At 37.6% G+C, this 25481-nt stretch overlaps 1 protein-coding gene and 1 long non-coding RNA gene across 3 annotated transcripts; one reads left to right on the plus strand and one right to left on the minus strand.

The window, feature by feature from the left end:
- Positions 1-1069: 1069 nt before the first annotated feature.
- Positions 1070-3623, minus strand: LOC111335168 (uncharacterized). The gene is made up of 2 exons (XR_002695309.2): positions 3460-3623; positions 1070-1582 (listed from the first exon to the last, which is right to left on the minus strand). It is a non-coding gene; the product is annotated as an uncharacterized LOC111335168 (long non-coding RNA).
- LOC111335166 (adhesion G protein-coupled receptor L4-like) lies at positions 2255-23979 on the plus strand. 2 transcript variants are annotated; one of them, XM_088748978.1, is made up of 21 exons: positions 2255-2352; positions 10810-10845; positions 11020-11412; positions 15746-16144; positions 16705-16907; positions 17000-17059; positions 17498-17705; positions 18026-18133; positions 18336-18423; positions 18772-18862; positions 18932-18984; positions 19595-19721; positions 19818-19921; positions 20688-20790; positions 20885-21035; positions 21122-21203; positions 21396-21462; positions 22146-22234; positions 22488-22608; positions 22927-22968; positions 23109-23979. In XM_088748978.1, the coding sequence occupies exons 1-21, from the start codon at positions 2319-2321 to the stop codon at positions 23271-23273; spliced, it is 2724 nt and encodes a 907-aa protein (XP_088605104.1). In that variant the 5' UTR covers positions 2255-2318; the 3' UTR covers positions 23274-23979. The 2 variants fall into 2 exon arrangements, with proteins under 2 accessions (XP_088605104.1, XP_088605103.1); XM_088748977.1 differs by lacking the exon at positions 2255-2352 and adding an exon at positions 3758-3882.
- Positions 23980-25481: the final 1502 nt, after the last annotated feature.

Below are 25481 nucleotides of genomic sequence, written 5' to 3' on the forward strand. Positions count from 1 at the left end.
GTCAGAAACTCTTTTCAGACTAATAACCAATCCGGCACTTTTAAATGCACTCGTGCACGATGCAAAACGTGTCCTTTCATTCATAACACTGAGAAAATATCGGGACCCAAATGATCCATTAAGATCACTGATCATTTCACGTGCACCTCCGCTAATGTAATCTATTGCATAACTTAAACTTATTGCAAAAGATTTACATCGGCGAAACAGGCAAAAGACTAGGTGACCGATTCCGAGAACACCTTCGCAACGTGGAGGGGAATGACAAGTACACATCGGAACCAGTCGCTAGAAATTTTAATTTATCCAATCATTCTAAGCAACATATGGCAATCTGCGATCTTACCTTACACTTAGGTAGCATGGAAAGCCGCAAAACCCTTGAACAAAGGCTCATCTTTCAAAGCGGCAGTTTAAATCTCACAGGTATCAAAGAATATTTTCATTAAATTCATTTATTGGTGTTTTTCTCGTTGCCATGTTCCCACCAATCACGTAGCTCCATTTTCTACCTTTAAAAGCACAGACAACCCACAATTCCTCTATTCGCTCCGACGAAGGGCTAACGATCGAAACGTCAGCTTTTATCATCGTAACGGTGGCCAATTTACCATTTCAACTTTGTTGATATATTCAAATTATATCTTATTAAACTCAGATTAAACTCACGATCTGACTTGGAGCTTATCGTGGTAGAATAGTAAGTATGCATATTAATTAACACCTGAACAAAAGATTAATGACAGAAGAGATAAGAATCATCAGCTAAAACGCGCTGCATGTCATCTGCGAGATGACTGCAAAGTAACAATTTCCAAGAGCGTAGGACAACGAAAAAATTTCGAGTCCCCATGAGGAATCGATTCCACATGGAGACTCAGAATTCGAAACCAGACGAGAAATATCTTTCTCAAAATTTTTACCGCTTTCAAAACTTACCATCTTTCTTCTAATTACTAACAATTTCCATTCGCGCACACGAACAGGTGGGATACTCGTATTAGCTACAGGTGGATGAATATGGACATAAATTGGTTTGACCCAACTATCTTCAAGTGGAACTCATAACTCCATTCTCAATAAGTAGTTTATTCTTTGATGGCATCTTTGTAAAATTTGAACTTTACCCAAATATTTTTTTTATACCACGAATATGGTTCTTACTTGGAATCAAACAGTTCGAGGTGATAATTCCCTTTCTAGCTGTCATGTGGCTATTCAGCCTCTTGTCACCATCACATGAACCTCGCCCCTACATTTTCTTCATACTAAACTCTACTCAGATAAGCGTCCTAGACGAACCCGCGATAATGAATTAATGCAGATCTGTTAGTGACTTTCTACTCAAAGTAAGATACCTTTACAATGGTCACGTGCCATTTTTTACATATATTTCAAAAAACAAAAAGAGGTAAATATCTCCTTCTTGATTTACAATATCTGTATTTTTTTCTTCACTCCTATTTTTCTAGTCGTAATAATTACAATATTATCTGAAAAATTGGGCAAGTTATTTAAATATCCGTGCATTCTGGATAGTCGAGACAAGCCAATGCTTCCTTTCACGGGCATAGTACAGTATCTTTAAAAAAAAAAAAAAAAAAAGGACGTTAATATCCTGTTTCTACTACAGGTGTCCTAATTTTCCCTTTACACCGTCAGGTGGCAAAACGAATAAACTGCGAATATACATAATGTAGATCATGAGAATTTTACGCATGAATTAAAACTTATGAATGCTAACGAACTTATATTGTGCTGGTTGTCTATCTGCAGGTTAAAGCTGAGTATCTGCGACTCAAAAGAAATATGAACACTGTCTTCTGTCTTTGAACATGGAAAACTCCCACAAAGTAAAACTCACCGGACAATCGAGGAGATGTCACCGAAGTATGGGCAGTTTGTTAACAGTATTGCCGTGAATCAGTTTTAATCGAAATAGAACTCACTTTTGAAACTGGACTGAAAACTTATAAAGCTTCAACTTCATAAAAGTCTGTTTGTTTCTTGAATTTATCATTTCAGTGAAAAAAAAAATGTTTCACATCTGCTACAAGTTACGTTCAGTTTCTTAGTTCGTCTATTAAAAAAAAAAAATTAAAAGCAGGTAATACACGTACGTCATGAATATTCTACCGAGTATTATGATCTACTTTTAACTCCAGCTTATACTAAAGAGTTTGAAACACATTGAGAAATTTCCGTTCACGCTTTGTCCCTAAAAATAATGTGACGTAATCTGACAACAGCTACTAATAACTACCTGTGTTTATATTGGGCTTCACGAACTGGATGGCGGGTGAGCTGAGTCCAGAAAAATGTTTAAAACCCTTCTAGAGAGTTGTGCATTGGGTAAGTACTACCTTTTTTATTTCTGTTGGGTATGAGGTAGCAATAAGACCCACAGAATTGACCTACTATTTGTGGGCAATTTATATCTATGATTAAACTTCCTGTGACACTCACGAAAATGAAACCAAATAAAAGAAGTTTGGGAATTTTTTCTTGTAGTTAGGGTCACAATGTTTTTAAGTTTACATACGATACCAACTTAATCAAAAAAAAAAATTGGTAGTTATTCTGCTGTGTAACAGCTAAACCACACTTAAGATAAACGAACACAACAGCCTAAGTGCTATCTTTCTGAGCTTTGTGACGAGATGTCGAAAGGGAAACACGTACACCATTGCTTCTTGTTGATGCATCAGATGGCTGCTTGAAATATTTGGCAATCTTTGTCAAGCGACGGAAGTTGAGCATTTTAGAAGCCCTAGCCGCTTCTTGCCAGCTTTGAAATTGAACAGAACACAGTCGAGGCCTTTATATTTGTTAGTTTAACAGGCACGATGTTACAAAAAATTAACATTCGACGCGGCGTTTGGAAAAAAAATTGATATATTACGACGATTTAAATTGATAACTCAGCGAACTAGAAACTGATTATGTGACAAAAACAAAAAAGCAGTAACTTTTTTATGGAAACTCTAGGTGAATAGGCGATATACCAGCATACAATTACTTAAAAACATCTGGAAAAAATGAATAACACAGAACAAGAAATTAAAATATTCCAGAAAATCTCGCACAATCATTAGCAACAAACAAAACACCTTATTAATGAGACAACCATCGTTTAGAGTCGGATATTGATTGAGCTGGTTTTAGTGATTGAAGCTTTCTTTAGCTAATATATAAAAAAAAAACTGCCTGGTATTGAAAGGTTTTTTTTTCTTTTTTTAATATAAGCGATTTTTGTGCGGTTTACCACTTCCTGATTTAAGAAAGCAAAACATTACTTATCATCTATTGCCCAAGCCTTCGTTTTAACTGGTCGCTTAATCTAAAAAGAACAGATTTATGACTCGAGTCATGTCGAGTACACAGCTTCCGATCGGGAATTACAACGTGTATTGCACCGTATTTGTATGAAAAGAAATTTAGATATAGAGTTTAAAATACCTCAGAAAAATATAGCACATGTGCTATGAATAGTCAGCCAACGACAACCAAGGCAACAGAAACAACTTGCAATTCATTGTCGTTAAAATACAGTTCCATGTCGTGATGTTCTTGTTTCTACTGAACAAAACGATGCTCTACACATGATGCAAATAGTAATTGGTTTCACTGGCTGGTTTATTAAGATAATTTCGGTGACGCAAACGATCAAAGTTTATGATATGCATAAATTACGTGGTACAAGAGCTTGCGAAATAGTTCGAAAGATTTTCTGCGCATGCTCAGCCTCCGAGAGAAACTTGCATCAATCTCATGACAACAGTTGACAGCAACATATCCATAGCTTGTATTAATGAATTTGGATGGTAGGTGAAATCAAAGCCAGAGAAATGTTCAACACGCTTTTTATTAGCTGCATATTGAGTAAGTACTAGCTTTATTATATCCCTTAGATGTGAACTATGTAGAAAAGTGGTTTCACAAATCCATAAAATTAACTTTAGAACAAAAAACAGGCTATTTCCAATAAATAAGTTGTAAGACACTTTTGCGTTTATTAATTTAATACGATCCAGACTAAAATAACTTGGAAACACTCAGTCGAATGACAAAATCAAGCATGCAAGTGGTCGTCCTGATTCGTGGTTGTTTGGTTTTGACGTTTTGCACAGCAGCATTATTTTTAGCAGTGATATAAACCATAACATGATCGCAAAAATGGCCTCTCAGAATTATTCAGAATGATCGATGTTTTTTAATCAACATGCCGAATTTAAGTACTTGAGGTGACTGAAATTTGCATTAGGTTTGACAGATGTTTGAGCCAAGTCTAAGCGATAATTGCTAGTGATGGAAATTTTACCCATTGTTTTCAATTCTTATGATAGTTTCTAGGCTTCTCGAAACCTGAACCACTAGTGTGATTTATCTTTGGTTTGATAACTAAAGCTCAGCGCCAATTAATTAGTATTTATTGCATTATAATAATAATAATGACTATTAGCTATCTGCCGGAAGGGCAAACCAGGCTTGAAAAACTTGTCACTTCCTTGTAGGAAAGGTAAGGAAACTTGATCTTCTGATCGCATCAAAGTCAATTTCGAGCTTAATACATAGACTTGTTAATTCTTATATCGTAAAACACAATTTTTGGTATTTTTTTTTCCTTTACATTATTCAAAAATGCCCGTGGGACCAATTGTTAAGTATGAAAATACGACCGCTACTCATGACAGTGTCGGTAGCCGTTCGAAACCAAAGGGAGAATTCATTTTTTTTATAAGATTGCATTTATAGCCAATGGTTTGTGGTTCTTTTAAACAATATTGGAATTTTACTGCGTTAGCATAGCCACATCTGAAGAAACATAAGACGTAAGCAAGGGTTACTTTGCACAATTTTCGAGAATTCTCCAAACCTCATGAGAATCTCTTTTCGTGTTGCACAGAGAGGAGATGTGAAAATTATTCAGCATCACAAACGTTGCTGGTAAATTCAGTTTCTGTTCGAGAGCCCGCTGATAGCAGGCTAGCGAGCTGGGAAGTCTGAGAGTTTCGAGTTTTCTTTATTTCACATGTGCAGATTCCGAACGCCTTGATGATTTTCAGCCAGGTGGTAGGCATGTTGAACGAAAATATTTGCTTTTTTTCGTTAAACATAGAGTGACGTCCGTTGAGTCGCACATTTATGAATATTAGATATTTCATGAAAAGGACCTATAAAATTCGCAACGAACTAGGGTTAATGAATGATGGAATTTTTCACAAGAACAGGACGATGAGATACAAATACGACAATCAGACATAGCTTAAGAGCGACTTTTTTTCAAGGCCGCGTGAGAAGTGGCACATCGATCGAAAAATGACAATCCTCATATTTCAGTCAGAGATGCCTCATGGTGAACGTAAAAACGTGGTAAAGTATTATTTTTTTCCAGATTTGCTTCTTTATCCTAGATAACTCACGAAAACTGAAACGAGCTCATGAAAAGCGCAAAAAAAAGCAAGCTCGTATCAATTCCACAAATTTTAGGAGAGATTGAGGCATGGGGCCATTTCAATTAATTTTGAGCTCACGGAGGGCTTATAAAAATCACCAATATTTTAAGATCCAAATATCCCATTTCGTAGCAAATTTTCAATTATTATTTCCCCACACGGTATAACTCAGAATCGGCTGAGGTTAAGCTTGTGAAAAGAGGAAATGATGCTGTTTTCGAGGAGATAAAAATTAGTTTAGGGCTGTTCATTTCCGTGCGGAAAAACCAAGATGAACTTTGTGAAAATCGTAACATCGTCTTTACGTCACGATCTAATTAGGCACCCCGTGGTTAAATCCGAAACTCCAAGCACATTTTAGAAGTTAGCGCCGTGTTCGATTACGAAATCACCATTTTTAATCGAAGATCATTAGACTCAGTCGTGAGTTAAAGAAGACGCTGTAGTACGGTCTTGCTCGATGATTATCACTGAAACAGATGACATCGTTTGACGGAGGGACACTGAAAGTATTATGCTAAGAGAAAAAATGATGCGTCGATCAATTCAAAGCTTCAACATCGCCTCTACTCGGGAATTTTAACTTTTGAAGATTGGTTCCTGCCTCCTGGACCAAAATCATATTCAAATGTCCTGCTGCCCAGGTGCTAGATCTTAGTGGTTCTCGATGGGGTTATCTGTCAGCGGTAAAAAGGCAAAAATTAGCCTTTAGGCATAAAAGCTGCCAATTTTAACCGTGAATCCTTAGAAAAATGTAGCCGCAAAAGATAGCACTAGCAGTTATAAAATGGCCAAGAAACGTAACCATTAGCCGTGACAGCCATTTTTCCATTGAGACCCTCATTTCAATGTCACATCTTTTGTAAAAGGCACGACCAGCAAACGATTTGACTATTCAAGCTCCACAACCTACACCTGGTAGACCCTCTATATTCTGATGGATTTTTCTAGACAAGGTTTATATTCAAAGCTATATATTCAAGGTAGAGATAATAAACGCGAAAAGGTGTAGGGTAACTGAAGATCTCTCAATTTTAACGGTAGATGGCTGGTCTTAGTGGTAGTTGCTTTGATAGCTCCCAATGTGTGCTTGATAATTTTTTAAGGTAGAGTATTAATTTTTAAGAGTTCTGAGCTTTTTACAATTGAACTATTAAACTAGTTGGAAATATTGCATTTGTTTAATCTTCTGCAATGGTTGTGGTTGGAAAAGCGTCGTCATGGCGCCCTAGACATCCTACAGGTGTGTAAATGGGTGGAGGCGAATTCAAAATGGGGAGTAACCATGTGATGGACTAGCATCCCATCCAGGGAGAAGGGAGAGTAGAAATATTTCGTCACCTAGGCTGTATAGGCTACTGGCCTGGCGCAGACTTTTTTTAAATTCTAATTCGTGTATCTCCATGAACAGTGCCAGTAAGTGGTGTTTTTTTGGGGGACCCTCAGAGAAAAAACTCGAATTAAGTTATTTAAATAATTTGTGCATCCACCCATTAATTTTTAATCATCGATATTCTTATTGATTTATTAATTTACTTTTATCTTTTGAAAATTTATTATTTTTCTGTCAGTCCGGGAATTCCGGGAACTCCAGGTATTCCAAGTATTCAGGTTCCGGTTCCGAATTCCGGCATTCCATATTTTCCAATCTACCAAAGGTAAACCACCAGTGTTCCACTGGAAAGACTTCTAAATTTCGGTTCAAATTCCACCCCCACTTAGGTAAGGCTCAAAGGACGACAGTCAAAAGCCTGTTGGTTACCCGGGATGTTAAAGCTGCGATTGATCGGTGTATAATGTCACTGACACCAATTCAACATTTTTTGAATGTCAACATCTAATAAAAGGAATGTCAATTAGTAAGCTAAGTAAAACTAATTCGATTGAGTTAACAACCACAGCTATAAAAATAAAACAAACTTGTGATTATGTGTGACTCTTTCTCCACACTGAATTTCTAGCAGAAAAACGCAAACACATGGTAAAACGTTACAAGCACATGTATTTTCAAACAAAAAATCTCTGTGAGAAAATAAACTATCGATGCAAATACCTCGAGCTTGAAGGTTATAACAGCTTACCATTAGCTAGGACATTCTTGAAGTAAATCCGGGCGTTCTGATTAGTTCTTACATGGTCTGGATTTTGCCATGCGGACCATTTTCGCGGAAGCCGGGTCGTAAGCCATATATTTTTGTTTGCGAAAGCCGAAAAATTAAAATTAAAGAAATTTTCCCGGACGCCATGATGAAATACTTAGTAACATCGCTTGCTTGAGCTGTATTGGGAAATATTGGCTCTCGCGGTCATTTTTGCTCGGACCTCGCCGCGCTCATTCCGTATTACCACGATTTTGGTCCAATAATCCTCAGTGCGGCCCTCACGCTTGGTTAATAGGAAGCTATTTTTTTTCGGCAACTGCTCATTTTTCTTCCTTTACACAGCCTATGTAACTAGACACATTAGGTCTCTGTAAGCAAACCACAAATTTAAAGAAAATCCGGAACAACGTGCCGCGCCATTTTTGCAGTTTGACTAGACCGGCGCTTGGCAACATTTTTGAAATCTTCCTCGAAATGATAACTTTTAAGAACAAAAACCTGAAAAAGAGTAAGCTAGAAAATCGTTCTCAAAAATGCCACACTAATTCTAAGATGAGACCTGCGTGTTTTTCCTTTAGCATGGCTGCATGACTCTTCTGGAATGCATGGTATCTTTGTGACCCTCTCCTTCATCCAACGCTCAAAAAACAGTGATGCCCGAAACAGATGGTCGAGGCTGATTGCTGGAGGGTGCGTTAAGAATTGGCGCTCGATCTAAAATTAAATCTATCTCGGCCTCAACACCGGTATTGCTGACAGTCTTTAGGTGTTCAGAAACGACTTTACGGCACGACATTAGTTGAAATACTTTTAGCTGAGGTATCAAAAGAATACCTTTTCCGGCTCGACTTAGTTGTTTTGATTTGCGAACAGTTTCCAGCCCAACCTATTTCCCTGAGTTTTGTAAATAAAACTCTGAATTTGGGAAGAACTTTCTTAACTCAGCTAAGATTCTATGTTTGTAGTAGTGATTTATTTATTTATTTATTTATCTTCGCCAACCGGCAGGGACACCGCAACAGCTTGTGCCAATTACTGCGGGCCCAATAAACCCACCTTTTCCACCCCAGGGGAGGACATCCATCACACAGTAATTCCGTGCGTGGGAAATTAACGTCTCCTACCCCAACCCTGTAGGAGACGGGACCTCCATTTATTCGTCTCTATCCGAGAAGACTAGAATATCTAACCATTTCTTGATGTTATAGAAAGGCAGCAAACTCTTCTCAATTATTTTAAGACCCTGAGTGTTGGTCCGGTCGGGGCTCAAACTAGTCGCCACTTCTCTACTAGGATAAAGGAGCACACGGAAAGCGATAAAAACTCGCATATTTTTAAGAAATTTCAACACATCTCCTTCTTGTAAGAGCAAATACTCCCTGTCTTGCTTTAATATTGTGGATTCTGCTAGCAACTCAACTGATTTCAAACTCAAAGAAGCTTTTTATATAAATGAGATCTAACCTGAACTTAACAAACAATTACAGCATTATAACACTTTTCTAGCGTTTTAGTTCGCACCTTTGATGTTTGGTATCACGTTGTAATTAGTACCCGCTTTTGTATTACATCATACTGTGAATATTTTATTCATCTACTTGTCTATTATATAATTACTTACGTTCAGGTACTCGTTGACTGAAGATGGCATAAGCATGCCGAAACATGTCTCTCTCAAAAAAGTTGTCTATTTCTTAAAATGCTTGCGTGTCACACACCAACACACAGATTGCTTCCCGTCTTCAACGTCTTCCGTAAAGAACATTTGACCTGCCGTTATAAATGACTGAATTGTCCTCTTTCAAGTCCACAATGAAGCTCAAGTTTACCCTGGAACTTTCTTCAAACTTATAGGTGTTCGAATACGCAAAGAGAAACAGACGCCCTCTTGTCTTCTTGTAATCAAAATCGCCATGGGAAGTGGATGAGAATCGTGACGTAAGGACGATGTTGCGATTTTCACAAAGTTCAGCTTGGATTTTCCGTGCGGAAATGAAAAGCCCTAAACTAGATTTTATCTCCTCGAAACAACACCATTTCCACTTATCACGAGCTTAACCTGAACCGATTCTGAGATATACCGCATGGAGAAAATGATAATTGAAAATTTGCTACATGTGATATTTGGATTTTGAAATATTGATGATTTTTTAGAAACGCTCCATGAGCTCAAAATTAAATGAAATGGTCCCGTTTTAGACTAAAGCAATACCTCAATCCCTCCAAGACAAATTTGTCCAATTGTACGAGCTTGCTTTCCTTTGCGCTTTTCCTGGGCAAAGTTCATTGCCTTTACTCGGGGCGCTGATTGCCGCCATTTTAGGCTGCCGACGCTCGTTTCAGCTTTCGTGAATTTTCTAGGATAAAGAAGCAAGTCCGGGAAAAAGAGACCTTACCACGTTGCTATGTTCACTACAAGGTATCTCTGGGCAAAATATTGAGGTTTTCAATTTTTTTGATCGTGTGCCACATTTTTCTATTTTCACTCGGTAAATTCAAGCATTCGCTCTTAAATAGGGAACACATGCATGCCATATGAAAACGAAACTTAACCGGAATCTTTCTCTTATTTAAGACCAATATGATGTCGTAAAATGCAACTTAACAAAATTCACAAAACAGAAACGAAATTTGGATATTTCAGAAAAAATCTTTGCCACAATCTCAAGAAAAGTTTGCTTATAACTGAGGGTCAATACTCAACCCGAAAATTGTGAGTGCCACTTTTCAACTGTACATTCGACATCTCTAACGGTGCAGTAAATAGCTTTAAATAGTGGTGGGCATGTTTTCCAGAGTGAAGATAAGCCGAAAATCTCAAAAAAGTTTCAAAATGACACATTTGGGCAAAGCTTTGCTCATATTTACCATGAAAGCTTTCAAAGTGTAATACCAATGTAAGAATGGGACGCAAGTTTTAATTTCACATACACGAGTGAGCCTATCTTGGGCTATTCCTTCGCTTTGTTTACTTAATTGTATTCTAATTTGTGAGTGGCCAAATCACTCTGGTTGAAAAGTCGATAAGACTTTCTCTGGTTGAAAAGTCGATACGACTTTTCAACCTGAATCTTAACGGTGCACTTCCTACGAATTCAGCTACATCACGCCTACTTGTCAGACCAGTAACGTTTCAGGTTGTAATCCTACCTTTCAGTATCACAAAGTTATGCTAATGGTACAATCACGCAAGTGACATTGCTGTCAAATATACACAACTCACGTTTTTTTTTTTCATTTCCTTTTAACAGTTATTCTGACTTTCATAATGCAATTACGTGGATCAGGTGAGATGGAAATTTATAACTTAGCCTTCAAGAAGGTACAATAACTGTTTGTCAGGCTTTTAGGAAATAGAGACGAATGAAATCCCTTTTGTTTTAATAAATGTTTGGTATGACTTCAGTCTCTACATTTATTCTATATATATATATATACATATTTTTTTTTTCTTTTCACAGAAAACGAAATTTTATGTTATGAAGATTCTTGTTACGGGTTTCAGAAAAAAGAACAGCCATGGGAAGACAGCAGGAGGTTTTGTCAGAGAAAAGGAGGTGACCTAGTTTCCATTGAAACGGAAGAAGAATGGAACTTTGTCAATGGTATAATTCAAAACCGCAATATTTCGGAAAAAAACAGCTCCTGGTATATTGGTTTGGAGAGGAAGGCTGGCAATTGGACTTGGGTGAATGGAAGACCACTTACCATTTGCAAATGGGGAGAAAACCAGCCTGGCGATCACGGAGATGTGGCAATAATAAACAAGAAGTCTCAGAATGGTGATGAAAGGGGCCTATTAAGTGTGTTCCAAAGGATATACTCTCAAGCCTACATTTGTGAGACTCCCAAAGGTAAGACGACATTACACTGCAGTGAATTAAGAACGTATTCAAAACTACAACAAACATATGAAACATATGTGTGAACTGCGGTTATGAGACGTATATGAGAACGATCCTTCGCAGTAAAGCACTATTTGAGCAATAGTGAAAATCAGACCTGAAAAAAAAAAAATTTCAGGCCTGTACGGGACTCGAACCACTGACCTCTGCGATACTAGTGCAGCGCTCTACCAATTGAGCTAACAAGCCAACTGGGAGCAGGCCATCAAATTAATTCGATATAAACCCGTAGATGATAAATCAAACAACAACAAACATATGAAACATATGTGTGAACTGCGGTTATGAGACGTATATGAGAACGATCCTTCGCAGTAAAGCACTATTTGAGCAATAGTGAAAATCAGACCTGAAAAAAAAAAAATTTCAGGCCTGTACGGGACTCGAACCACTGACCTCTGCGATACTAGTGCAGCGCTCTACCAATTGAGCTAACAAGCCAACTGGGAGCAGGCCATCAAATTAATTCGATATAAACCCGTAGATGATAAATCAAACAACAACAAACATATGAAACATATGTGTGAACTGCGGTTATGAGACGTATATGAGAACGATCCTTCGCAGTAAAGCACTATTTGAGCAATAGTGAAAATCAGACCTGAAAAAAAATTTCAGGCCTGTACGGGACTCGAACCACTGACCTCTGCGATACTAGTGCAGCGCTCTACCAATTGAGCTAACAAGCCAACTGGGAGCAGGCCATCAAATTAATTCGATATAAACCCGTAGATGATAAATCAAACAACAACAAACATATGAAACATATGTGTGAACTGCGGTTATGAGACGTATATGAGAACGATCCTTCGCAGTAAAGCACTATTTGAGCAATAGTGAAAATCAGACCTGAAAAAAAAAAAATTTCAGGCCTGTACGGGACTCGAACCACTGACCTCTGCGATACTAGTGCAGCGCTCTACCAATTGAGCTAACAAGCCAACTGGGAGCAGGCCATCAAATTAATTCGATATAAACCCGTAGATGATAAATCAAACAACAACAAACATATGAAACATATGTGTGAACTGCGGTTATGAGACGTATATGAGAACGATCCTTCGCAGTAAAGCACTATTTGAGCAATAGTGAAAATCAGACCTGAAAAAAATTTCAGGCCTGTACGGGACTCGAACCACTGACCTCTGCGATACTAGTGCAGCGCTCTACCAATTGAGCTAACAAGCCAACTGGGCCTGAAATTTTTTTCAGGTCTGATTTTCACTATTGCTCAAATAGTGCTTTACTGCGAAGGATCGTTCTCATATACGTCTCATAACCGCAGTTCACACATATGTTTCATATGTTTGTTGTTGTTTGATTTATCATCTACGGGTTTATATCGAATTAATTCGATGGCCTGCTCCCAGTTGGCTTGTTAGCTCAATTGGTAGAGCGCTGCACTAGTATCGCAGAGGTCAGTGGTTCGAGTCCCGTACAGGCCTGAAATTTTTTTCAGGTCTGATTTTCACTATTGCTCAAATAGTGCTTTACTGCGAAGGATCGTTCTCATATACGTATTCAAAACTCTTGAGCGTACGATATGTGTTATCGTGAACCTGACACTAATGCAGTCATGAAGCCAATGAAAGCATGCGCCCTCCATTCCTTCAGTGCTAGGAAGGTTCACATTGCTCAGATTAAGTTTGGAAGTTAAGACCATTACGCTTGGTCCATATATGCCAACCTCTTTCATGTTTAATTTTGGCATATTTATGGGAATAGATTCTGATTTACAGATGGGATATGAGATGTCAAGGGTATGACAAAATTGAGCCCATTAAGTACACAGTGAACTAGGTCCGAAGTCTAAGGGATATGTTAACATGGACAAGACGGTCATGGGAAAGTTAATTTTAGGCCAACGCGTCGAACTCCATTTCCTTTCCATTTTGCAAACGTGTGAGAAATTCTAAATTGATGACTGAAATCGCAAATGAAGACCTCATTACTAGATCTACGCATCCCTGCTTCTTCTGTACCGATCACCACATAATAGAAATTATAGGACTAATTCCACAGCTAGTAGAGACTTAACATGTCAACCAAGATCACTGCAAGGGTTGGCAATATATTGTTGGTTTTCACGCGACGTCGCAGCATATGCAAATGAGGCGTCCGCCATATTGGTGTCGCAGAAGCTTATTAGCATATGTCGAAATGAAGTGTTTTGGGGCGTGATTCTAAAATATGTCGCTTGATTTGGAAAAAAAAATTTCTGATCAAAACATCAAAAAGGAAGAAAAAAGGGAAGATATTTGTAATATACCTTTAAGCGACTTTGTAAAAAGACTAGAACCACAATTTCAACAAAGATATTTAGAAAAAATATCACTCACGGGGATCGATCCCGCTACATTGATCGACGCAAAGTTAGATTCCCAATGTTTACCACTCATAGAAGCTACATATCTTCTATGCTATTTAGTTATCGACACGAGTCATTATACAAAGAAACAGTTCAAAGCTTTCTAAAGCTTAGAGGCCTACAACCAGATGGTTTCGGGTTTTATTTCCAGTGTTCAAGGGAAAGTCACGGGTGAAAACTTCGTGGTGATCGGAAAGGTGAGACATTCTCAACGAATGAATGAGTGACCAATGTAACTGCAATAATCGTAACCTTACACCACCACGAAGATAAAGACGATTTATTCAGTACGAATGACGTTAACGGTATGTGGGTTGAAACTTTAAAACAATAAATGAATACGAAATTACAACAATGGACTAGTAAAAGTGAGAGGAAAGAAATACACTGACCCACTGAACAAACTTGAAATGACAATACTTACATTGTTACGATTTCTACCAAACTGCTGGACGAATATAAACTGCCCGAAGGCGAAATTAACGCCGATATTAAGAAACTAATGAACGCGGAAAATACGTGACAGAAACAACAGAAACTAACTAACCAGCGAGAAAATACTACCGAACGACGAGGAAAAGCGACAGCACAAAGAGACACCCTAATGATAGATTGAATGAGAAAAAAAAAACATTCCGCGCGCTAAGACCCTACGACCAACTGCAGTTTGGATTGTTGCTAATAACGAGGGAAACGTGTTATCAGCCCACTGTCTTGGTTATAAAGTTGGAATTGCTGAGACTGACATCGATCTTCTTTAATTTCGTTTCTCAGCTGCCTCACATTCTTGACGCTCGAGTGATCTTTTACGGCGTTCCTTCGCTCGTTTAGCTCTTGCCTCTTTAATGTCGTGGTTTTCCTTTCGATTCTGTCTTCCCGAGATTCAAAGTAGAAATCCAGTCAGCGTTGTACTTATCCCAAGGTTTAGCGATTTGTCCTGACACGACGTGCCGTCCACAGACTGTTTCATTAATAAGGACATCCTTCGAAGTGATGTCGTTGCGGCTAATGGCGGCGATCCATCTTTCTCTTCGTTCTCTGCTTAACTCCTCTGCCTTTTCACCTTAATTAGTGACTACTACTGGAATCCTATAAAATCATTTACCTCTCGTCTTTCCACTGTTATGAAAACAATCCACCATAATACAATGAACCATGCTTACGATGAAAAACACTTCTAAAGCTTTGATGAATTACGCGAAATGTTTGAGTTATACGACACCAATATGGCAGCGTAGCAACCGTTGCTAAGGTAAAGGTCACGTGGGTGAAAACCAAGAATAGAAATTTCAAGTAATAACTATTTTCATGCCCCAAGTTAACTCTCAAAGCTGACTGCAAAGACTCTTAACTTTGAGCATGAGGATACGATAGTTTCGGGTCCCGTATATATTGTTACAGGCGTTGTCTTAAAAATAAAAGCAACAACAATAACAAGCAATTAACCTCGGAAAACTAATAGACATTTTTCTTTCTGGAAAAAAATAATCGAATACCGATACTGGAAACCTTCCCCAAATTCTTCTCTATCTGATCACGTAAACTGACTGCTAAAAATTGAAATATTCAATGCGATGCCTAATGCTTATAGAACTGTGCAGTGATTGCGATCATGGCAGACCGTCAGTCTACTGAGCATGATGAGCATGTGAGAGAGGCTATTAGAGATCCTGCTCCTATAGCGTGTTATATTTCGCAATACCAAAGAACTGTTGTATTCCGAAATATCACTAAAGGAAGTTAAGAATCCTTCCTCCTTTTTTTAACCAAATAACTCGTTTACATGCACGGCAGAGGCGTTGGGTGGCTAAAAATGATACGGTCTCACTATTGCTAGACAGGCCGACTAGTTTTCCTCCTAGAATCAAGTACTTCCTTTGTATATCATTTGTAACATTTCTGTCACGTTTTCAGTCATCGATCAAGAGCCCTCTCCGAGCTATTGCCGAGGCCACATTGGAATTCCTTGCATTCTAGAGTATAGCAAGAATGGCTGGTTTCAGATTTGCGAATTTACCCATCACACTTGTAATCTTAACTGCTCCGTCAACAACTGTTCCTCAAACTGCTACCCCGTCAGATTCTGCGCAAAAAGCTGCAGTAAGGCTTACAGACCAATGGTAGATTATTGCGCTGACACGATATACGACGAGCGTCATCATGGTTGGTCGAGGTGTAATGCAACAAAATGCAATCTGACAACTGGCCAACAAACGTTTCGCACAAACCATACTTGCCATTATGAGGGTGATCAGTGTAGTCTAAGATGTAGTGGGATAAATTGCACACAAACTTGCAAGGAAAAAAGCATCGGTGAGTATTAGAACAGAGCCAATTGTTGCAAGTTGCAACACACTCAGCTAACGTCAACTATTAATGTGAAGAGCCATGGATTGCAATTTGTCTACTGGTGACACGGTTCAAACTGTTTTCGCACTAACTTTTGAACTTAACGGACTAACCATTGGTAAATCGTACTATGTTCTTAAGGAAATCTCGTGCAAGGCAAGGGGAAATACATAATGTCAAAGTGCCTTTTGAGAATTTTTTTTCTCAGTGTTCGAATGATCACTTTCATGTAGGTGTGTCTGGCATCAGAAATACTAAGTCAATTGGAATTAATAATTGTTTAGTCACTCAATCATTCATCCATTGAATCAAGATAGCAATCAACAAGTATTTTCCCTCCATATGCGAGGTAGAAGATTATTAATAAAATTGATGACAAAATATTCAAACATGTCAAAATAGAGAAATTTAAATACTGAAATATCGATTGAAAATGACAGTTTCTTAAGAGAAGAATATTCGTATAAGAATAAATACTTAATTCACTCCCAAGCCAACCTCTTGCTTTCCTTTTCTTTTCTCAGAAAACGTTGCAGTACCAGTAGTAAGATCGTCACCTTCACTGTCACCTGCATCTGTGACGGCAAGGCCATCCAAGATAAGGTCACAACCGTTGCCATCGCCTTTGACGTTGCTGGCACTGTCCCTCTCGAGGTCTTCATTGCCATCGCCATCATCGATACCACCACCCTCCTCTTCGTCGCCTTCCAATGCAATTCAGAAGCTGGTGTGTTTTCTAATTGATTACTCTCCTTGTACTTCTCCATACCTCAGGATCTTAGTGGTCCATACAAGTAACTGTCATTTTCGTTATCTTAGGCAAATGACTATGTCTTCAAACTTGAGGGACTTGATAGCAGCAGAAACACTTCTTTGCAGGTATCTGATTGCATTAATAACTTGGTATCATCGTACATGATGCATCCACTGTGACCTACTTTTACATATTGGTGTATTGTCTATACATTTATGCGCTAAGCTGAATTATATACACACTTTGATTGGTTTTAACTTATGATCCATAGGAGGAAAGACGCATAGATGATGTCCCATTTACAATATGTTGCTTTTTATCATATAAAACAAGTAGCTTCTATGTTGCTGTGACGACTTAAGACGTAAAATGCAGTGAGCACATCAATACCCATTTTTTATTCTTATCGCACTTTACGTCCTCTGTGCTACTACTAACACAATCCCGACAGTGGGTAACCTGTTTATCTATTTATCATAAAACACATCCATAGTACTTAGACCCAAGCAAGTGTCACGAGTTAATACACTAAGTATCATTTCAATACGTTTACGTGGTTACAGGAGGCTGTTAACGTGTTTGAAAGCTTCGTCGTCCGTTTTGAAAACATGACAAAACCTCTTGAAGGTCTTTTCACCATAATGGAGGTTCAGACAGGAAGAGAATCCCTCTTTAAGGTGGCCATCGCTTTCGAGGAATTTGCTCTAAATTATAGCAAGCAACATCTGAAAGGAACAACGCTTTCTGAAGAAATCGTTAGCCATAAAATGGGTGAGAGTTTGTGATTATCTTTGTTTTCAGTCAATCACTGTCTGAGTTAATGACCTTTTATTTTCTAAATAAGGTAACAACTTATGCTCCTGCGTTATTTTCAAACGTTAATTTGATTGTTCGCATTTTTTATCATGATTAGAAAAGTAAATCAAAGATATTCTCGCAAATATGAAAACAGATAATTGCAAATGGTGTAAGAAGTCTTAGTCATTATAGCACCTGTAGAACCTCTCTTTATGTAAATCCACCAAGAAACGCTTCTTTGTGCAAACGTATTATTTCATAATTCACTATACGAGTTGCTCTTTATCCGACAGTGGTGAGAATTCAAAAGGCTTACCGCCACAATGCAAGTCATTTATACCTCAAGGAACACGAATGGAAATTAAGCATCAACATTTCCTCTTCAAATTTTGAAGATAATGGTTTGTATCAAGTTGTTCTTAATTCTGAAATATGAAATGCAACTTTTGTCCTCTTGGAAAATGTTAACAGTTTTGATGTAACTCCTCGGGAAAGACTGCTCACTGGTTTACACCGTCTATTTGCTTCAAATACCCGCAGTACTTTCAAATTCATGGTCATTTCTTGACCGGAAGAGAATCTTCTTTCTTTTTTTTTTTTAAGGATCAGTGGTTGTTGGGTGTTTTTACAAAAATCTCCATGAAATACTGCCGAACAATCGACCCCACAAGGATAGTACAGGCAACACAAGGTGACAAATTTGTCTTCCCTAAATTACTTTTTTATAATGTCGCTAACATCATGCACATAGACAAGTTTCATGTTCAAACCGCCTGGCCCTGTTTCTTCAAATGATAGATAAAGGTGTTCACTTGAAAAATCTTTATCCAGTGGCCGGCGAAATACGTTTTGTGAACTCTTGTTACCTGGATGGCGTTGACTGTCATCATTGTCTTTTCGAATAAGACCAATGCAACTTCGCAAGATATTAGCTAAAATGCATATATATATTTTACAAAGGTCACTACTAGTAGATATCCCTTAATGCACCATGTTTACATTACATTATGGTTAACTTTCATTATCATTTTGTACATAGATATGTGGGCACCAGAATAACAATGGCAGCCATGGATCCTACACCCGAAAAATTGTTGGAAAATGTAATCTTAAAGTTCAGAAACGTGGAGGTAAAAGCAAGATTAGTTAAAATACGTTCTCTCCACATATCTAAACGCGGTAATTAATTCCATTTACAGATCGAAAAAGGGCTGAGGAAGTGCATGTTTTGGAGCGGCTTCGGCACACTGAGGTAACACTGGCGACATACTAAGTAAATAAGTTTTTAGTGAAACACTTAGTCCAGGATCAGAAATTTCTGAAAGAAAGATATTATATTTGTCAGTTAGTGAAAGTCTGCTAAAGCAGGTGTCGCCAAAGAGACAAAAAAAAAATTAACTGACAAAATCACTCTGACTTTGATGGTACACTGCAAGTTTCGGATAAAGTTGTCAAACGTCATTCGAAGTCCTTCTGTTTCTTCTCATGAAGGAAGTTCATTTCTTGAATTGTTTTATTTGTAGTTGCTGCATTGTCTGACTTTGTGACTTTGACGTTGCTCTCTCCTTTTTTTCACTCTAAGAAAAGTCATGTTAAGCAAAAATTTCATCGTTAATCATATACGAGGTTGCAATTTTGTCTATCGACAATCTTTCACAAAACAAAGTATTCATCCCAACCCGACATTTTGCGCCTCAGAGCTAAAAACTAACTAAAATGCCGTGATCCATCAAACCAAAAACAGTAAATGACGTGGTCGAGGCTTTGAATACAAAAGGCTGAGGATTTAATTCACCCTTTTGGTGCCCCGGCTGTCTATTTCCTAAATTATACTGCCTGCTGAGGTACTTTCTATCTCACAGCCCCGACGGATTTTCAGACAAAGGATGCTATGTAGTTACGTCGGAAAGCAACTCTGAAGAAACAGTTTGCAGCTGCAATCATTTCACTCATTTTGCTGTCTTATTTGACTACAGTGATAGCACAGAGGTAATTAATTCATTTTGTAACTATTTCCAGCACTGGTAATAAATTCATTTAGCTAATTTGTTTCTCTCTATTTTCGTTTCATACAATGTGACGCAGCTTTCCGAGCAGGACGAGACTGTGTTGGAGATTATTACCTGTGTAGGATTAAGCCTTTCTATTATCGGAATAATTTTAACAATAGCCTTGTACTCTTCCCTTAAGTAAGTACAGTGGATTCTCATAAATATTTGATAATGTGCACTTTTGTCAGTCTTCGATAATGTTAGATGAAAGGACATACTAGCTCTGTTTTCCCTGCAAAAACTAATTAAAAACCTCTTAGTTGTGCCTTGGTATAAAACTAATTCAATTTGCACTCAATCATGTACAAATTGTTTTATAACATAATCAACGTAAACCACGAGCTCTGATTGATCAATTCAGCGTCCACCATTTGCCCATGGGTGTACGCTGCTGACGTGGGCAAATGCAAAGGCAAGTTTTTGGACGCACTTTCGTCCTTGGCAACCTTCCGCGTACATCTATAACTCAATAGTGTACGCTGTTGTGTTTACCATTTGTTAAGTAGAGATCTTACAACATCGGTGACTGTCCTGACTAATCAGATTACAGTTGATTGTAATTACTGAAACATAAATTTAGGAATAGTCGCAACTATAAGTTATCCAAAATTTTTCTTTTTGATGCCCTGAGACTAGGGTTATTTAACTCCAATAACCCACCGCTTGAGTTCAAGCTTTGTGTTCATCCGTTGTTTACTTAATCTTTACCAACTTGCCTTTTTTCTTGTCTTTTGATTCCAAGGTTCTTATTAATTTTGTTTATCTTATTTTAGAATTTTTTTTCATTTGCCATTTGGTCGACTTCGGCCTTATTGATATGCATTATTTTGTTTTGCTTTGATTTTTAATTTTGTTTTTGTTTCTTATAAGTTTTTGTTGCTTTTATCCTATTTATTTTAACCAGAGACATCCCTCAACCTCTATATCAAATTCGAATAAGCCTTTGTTTGTCACTCGGAGCTGGACAAGTAACGTTTCTCGCCGGAATAAACGCCACAGAAAACACGGTGAGAGGCTTATCCATCCTTTCATTTGACTAATCGCCTTTTCTGTGTTTTAGAAAGGATAATGAATAACATACGAGAACTTTCTTTTTTGCAGGCCGCCTGTGTTGCGGTAGCAGCTCTGATACAGTATTTTCTGATGGCCGCCTTTTGCTGGATGCTGGTTGAGGGAATTTATCTCTACCTGTTTATTGTGAGAGTTTACAACATCAACACCAAGATGCACATGTATCACGTCATCGCATGGGGTATTTTTATTACTCTTTTTTATTTTATGTATTGGTAGCTGTAAGATGCTTTCTGATTGCCATATTTGGTGTTCATTTATGAATAGGTCTCCCTATGAATATGGTGGCCATTTCCCTTGGCATTGCTGGTGGGAAAGAAGGAATACAAAGCTATATCAGTGACAAATAGTAAGGAATGCGTTGACAACTTCATTCTTCCCGTGCCCTTCCTCTCTATCTTCTGTTCATTCTTTTCATTTTGAGTGTTTGTATTTTGTTGTTGTTGTTGTTGTTGTTGTTTTGCTTGATTTCGTTCATATCCTATTATGGGTATCCTATAGGCTGAAAATGTGTGTCTCTCTCTTGTCTTTCGCCTTTTAGTTGCTGGCTATCCTCGACTAGCAATCTGATCTGGATTTTCGTTGCCTTTGTGGTGTTCATTGAAGTTGTGAGTTTATTATTCTTTGCAATTGTGATTGGTGTACCCGAACAAGTCACTGCCAATTTTTTTTTTCTTAAGCCGTAACTATACGAATTAAACATTTCTTAATGGGATGACCGACACAGTTTATACCATTTTTCATTTCCTGTTCAATCGCGAGAAACTTTGGAGGTTCCTTTAGTATGCGGGAAACTTGTTAAATTTTAACTTAGCAATCGCCGCGGCTAAATCCTATCGAGACTTCATCAAGTCTCCAAACATTAGCTCCAAACATGGGAGAAAAAAATCTTACTCCATCCTTCCTTGTCAGTTTCACTTAAATTTTTTTTTTCTGAACACACCCATAAAAATAACATATTGAACAACAACCCAAGAGAGGACGGGGACAGAAAAATCTGGAGACTAACACTGTAAGGCTACCATTAGCGTACCTGTAATTTCACCTTTGACCGTTTTATCTGCGACTTCTAGATCAATAGTCCAATGGAGGTAGTGGATCAAGGCGCGTAAACCACGTCCTCCGTTCGGGAGTTCTATTTTCCATCAATGAATCATTGATATTTTTTTTTCCGTCTCGCGACCTTCGTTACCAATAACGAATAAAGTGTTTTGAAAGACATGATGCTCTCTTGCCTTGGCAATTCAACTTACTCATTTTTCAACTCAAACGATTTTTGTAATTTTCCTAGCTCAACATCTTGATACTCGTGCGAGTCATAAAAGAGATGACCAATTTGGTACAGCCAACAGCGGAAGACAACCATTTTCAGCAAATGCGGTAGGATTCACAACATAAAATTAAATAGAATGACGGAAACAAGTTTATGTATCATATTCCATGGCGTTATTAACCTGGCGATATTAACCTACGGCGATATTAACCTAGCGATATTAACCTGGCGATATTAACCTACGGCGTTATTAACCTGGCTTCCTCAATTCACTTTTGCATTACGATACCTAAGAATAACACTGCGAAAAAATTATTAATCAACTCTTATACTTGTATTTTTAATTGTTGTTACTCTCAGACTTGGTATCAAAGCATCCGTTGTGATGATTCCTTTACTGGGTGTCACTTGGCTATTTGGTTTTCTTTCGCCTGTACACAAAGCTTTTGCATACATTTTCACAATACTCAACTCTACTCAGGTGAGTGTCCGATAGAAACTTTCAAAACCAATCTAGATTGTTTAATTTTCTCAGTTCTAGCCAGAGTGAGACACCTTTACCATAATAAATTAAAAGTGAATTTGAGAAAAACGGTTACATTTTAACTATTCACTTAAAATGTAGTTTTTCTTCCCTATTATCTTTCTTTTGTTATTAATGGCAGCCTCATTAGATATTTGATAAAAGTTATTTTACGCCATGCGTAAGGAGATACCTTAGTCAACGTACCCTCCGCCGCCTATAACCTGGATAGAATATTGTAAAAATCCTGATCTTGATATCATGTTTCTGCCACAGGGTTTCTTGATTTTCTTTCTTCACTGTTTGCGAAATACTCAGGTAAGAAAAACAACAACAACAACAACAACAACAACAAAAACTCGAGATTAAAAACAATGCAGATCACAGCGCATTTTTTTAGGCATAAATAACTATTTGAATGCCAAGAAACATATTGGATGTTGCTTGTCTATCTGCAGATAAGAGAGCATCTCAAAAGAAAGATGAATGCCGTTTTTAAGTCTTCAAATGAGGACAACTCCACAAGGAAGAGCCCACAGGTCAATTCAAGTGAGGTTGGCGATGTACGGGCGGTTGAATTGCAGTCTCGCAGTAATTTTGAACCGAAGTTGCATTGTAATTAGGTAACTTGACTCGACCATCAGGCAATACTCATTGATTGTTCATTACGATCGTTTGGTTTAAACCGAAAAATCGGTTGTAATGGAGATGAGTTTCATTCTGTAGATAAAGAAAGGTTACCCTCTTCGTTATGGTTTTAGCATCAACTAGTTCCAAGTGTTACTTTTTTTCAAAACTATGAACACATTTCCGAAATGATTACATATTTCTCGAAAGTTTCTTTAGTAGCAGACTGAATTTTCCACACAAAGGCTCAAATCATCGTAGCTAACTAATCTAGAAAATATCGTTCATGGTTCTGTTTACAATAGCTTAGCTGCTCTGCTAATAACTGACCTTCGAAGAAGACTGCAATCTTCTTTAGATGTGCCAGGAATTCATGTAATGAAGTTATTACTCATTTCTCTTCAATTAGCATTGTATTTAATCACAACATGAATTTAATTGTCTCATTCAATTCATGCACGGTGAACTTATTGCACGATGGTTTCATATTTCATATGTGACCTATTACGTATTGAGTGGATAAACTACTTTTTTTAAGTAGTATCTTGCTAATGTAATAGTAGCAGCCTCATTTAACATATGAATTTCTTGCTTATAAATGAATAGAATGATGAATAGATGGATGAATGCAGAATTAATGGAGAAATTAGTAGATTAAAAACAAAAATAAATTTCAGGTAAAATAAAAACCAGCACATTGGATATCTTGTTTATCAGTCACATTCACTTGGCTCATTTACCATCTTACAATCATAAATTAATCAAAGAGTTTGGATTTAAATTAGAGAAATGCTAACCAAAAGATGTCGTGAAATTCATAGAAAATAGAGATTTGGAAAGAAATTGCTTACACTAGATAATTTAAAGGAACAACGCATAGCGATGTAATGGCGGGATAATTACTCGAGCCCGTTTTCCAAATATCATCACAAAGGGAGCATTAGCATTGAAATGGAGTTCCATCAAATGAGAATACGAGTCGGGGAAATTATTAATTTTGCGTCCTCGAACCCATTTCTTCTAAAAAGGTAGAAGAGATTTCAAAGAGTTGTACTCAAAAGTGATGGTCTTTATGACGCTAATGCAGTGTGGGGGAAGGGGGAAGTCGTTTTGTAAGCTGGGAGCTAAACTATTGGCCGTTAATCGCCGTTGGTTTTCTTCCCAGTGGAAGATCGACCCTATTACACTCAAATTTAGCTCACGATCTGACTCAGAGCTTGTTATGGTAGAATTGTAATTATGTATGCTATTTGATACATGAGTGAAAAGTTCATGACATACGAGATAAGAATCATCAGCTAAAACAAGCTACGTGTTATCCGCGAATGAAAGCAAAGTAATAATTTCCACGAACGCAAAACAAAGAAAAAATTCTGAGTCTCCAGAAGGAACCGATGCCATGTGAGGACTCAGAATTCTTTTCTTGTCCTACACTCGAGAAAAGACGAAAAATATCTTTCTCCATTTCTTTGTCAAGCTGAAAACTTACAATTCTTCTCTTTACCAATAATTTCCATTTAAGCACACGAACAGGTGGGATACTCATATTAGCTGCTGATGGATAATACTGACATCAATTGGTTTGAGCCAGCTATCGTTCAACGGAGCTCATCACTCCTTTCTTGATAAATCATTGTTTTTTTATACATCTTTGCAAAATTTGAACTTCACAAAAATAATTTTATGCCGCGAATTTCCGGTTTTTATGAAGAAAAACATTATCCCACACCTACGGCAAGTAACTTTTTTAGTCATTGGTCCGTCTATCAAAAAAGAAAAAAAAGTGACACACGTCATGAACTATCGACCGATTATTATCATTTGCATTTAACTCTAGCTCCTACAAAATATTTTAAAATTCTTCTTGAAGTAATTACCGTTCCCGCGTACTTCCAACTAATTTTAACTGGATGATGAATTTAACTACATACAGCAAAATGTACAAAACCCTGGTTATATTAAGCGTGTTAGGTAAGTATTTCTGTTTTTCTGCAATAGCAATACCACCCAAGGACTTCGCTGTATCCATTTTCAAAAAATTCAGATCGACTTCATAACTTCCTCCGACACTTCCTTTCCCTTAAACATCCCTTCTATTAAACATTCCGCGGACAAAGGTTTTCAAGCTCTTCAGATTCACAATCTAGTCTACCAGATTATCTTTAAGATTTTTAGGATTAGTTTCGTAGCGTGTTTTCACTTTC

This window comes from Stylophora pistillata, chromosome 2 (assembly GCF_964205215.1).
Source record: "Stylophora pistillata chromosome 2, jaStyPist1.2, whole genome shotgun sequence".
In the NCBI taxonomy this organism is placed as follows: Eukaryota; Metazoa; Cnidaria; class Anthozoa; order Scleractinia; family Pocilloporidae; genus Stylophora; species Stylophora pistillata.

Coding starts and splice junctions, on each gene's coding strand:
- LOC111335166 (XM_088748977.1), top strand. CDS start 3,822: ATGGTAGGTGAAATCAAAGCCAGAGAAATGTTCAACACGCTTTTTATT. Junction 18,985..19,594: donor AGCGGCTTCGGCACACTGAG/GTAACACTGGCG, acceptor TCTATCTCACAG/CCCCGACGGATTTTCAGACA. Junction 22,235..22,487: donor AACCATTTTCAGCAAATGCG/GTAGGATTCACA, acceptor TGTTACTCTCAG/ACTTGGTATCAAAGCATCCG.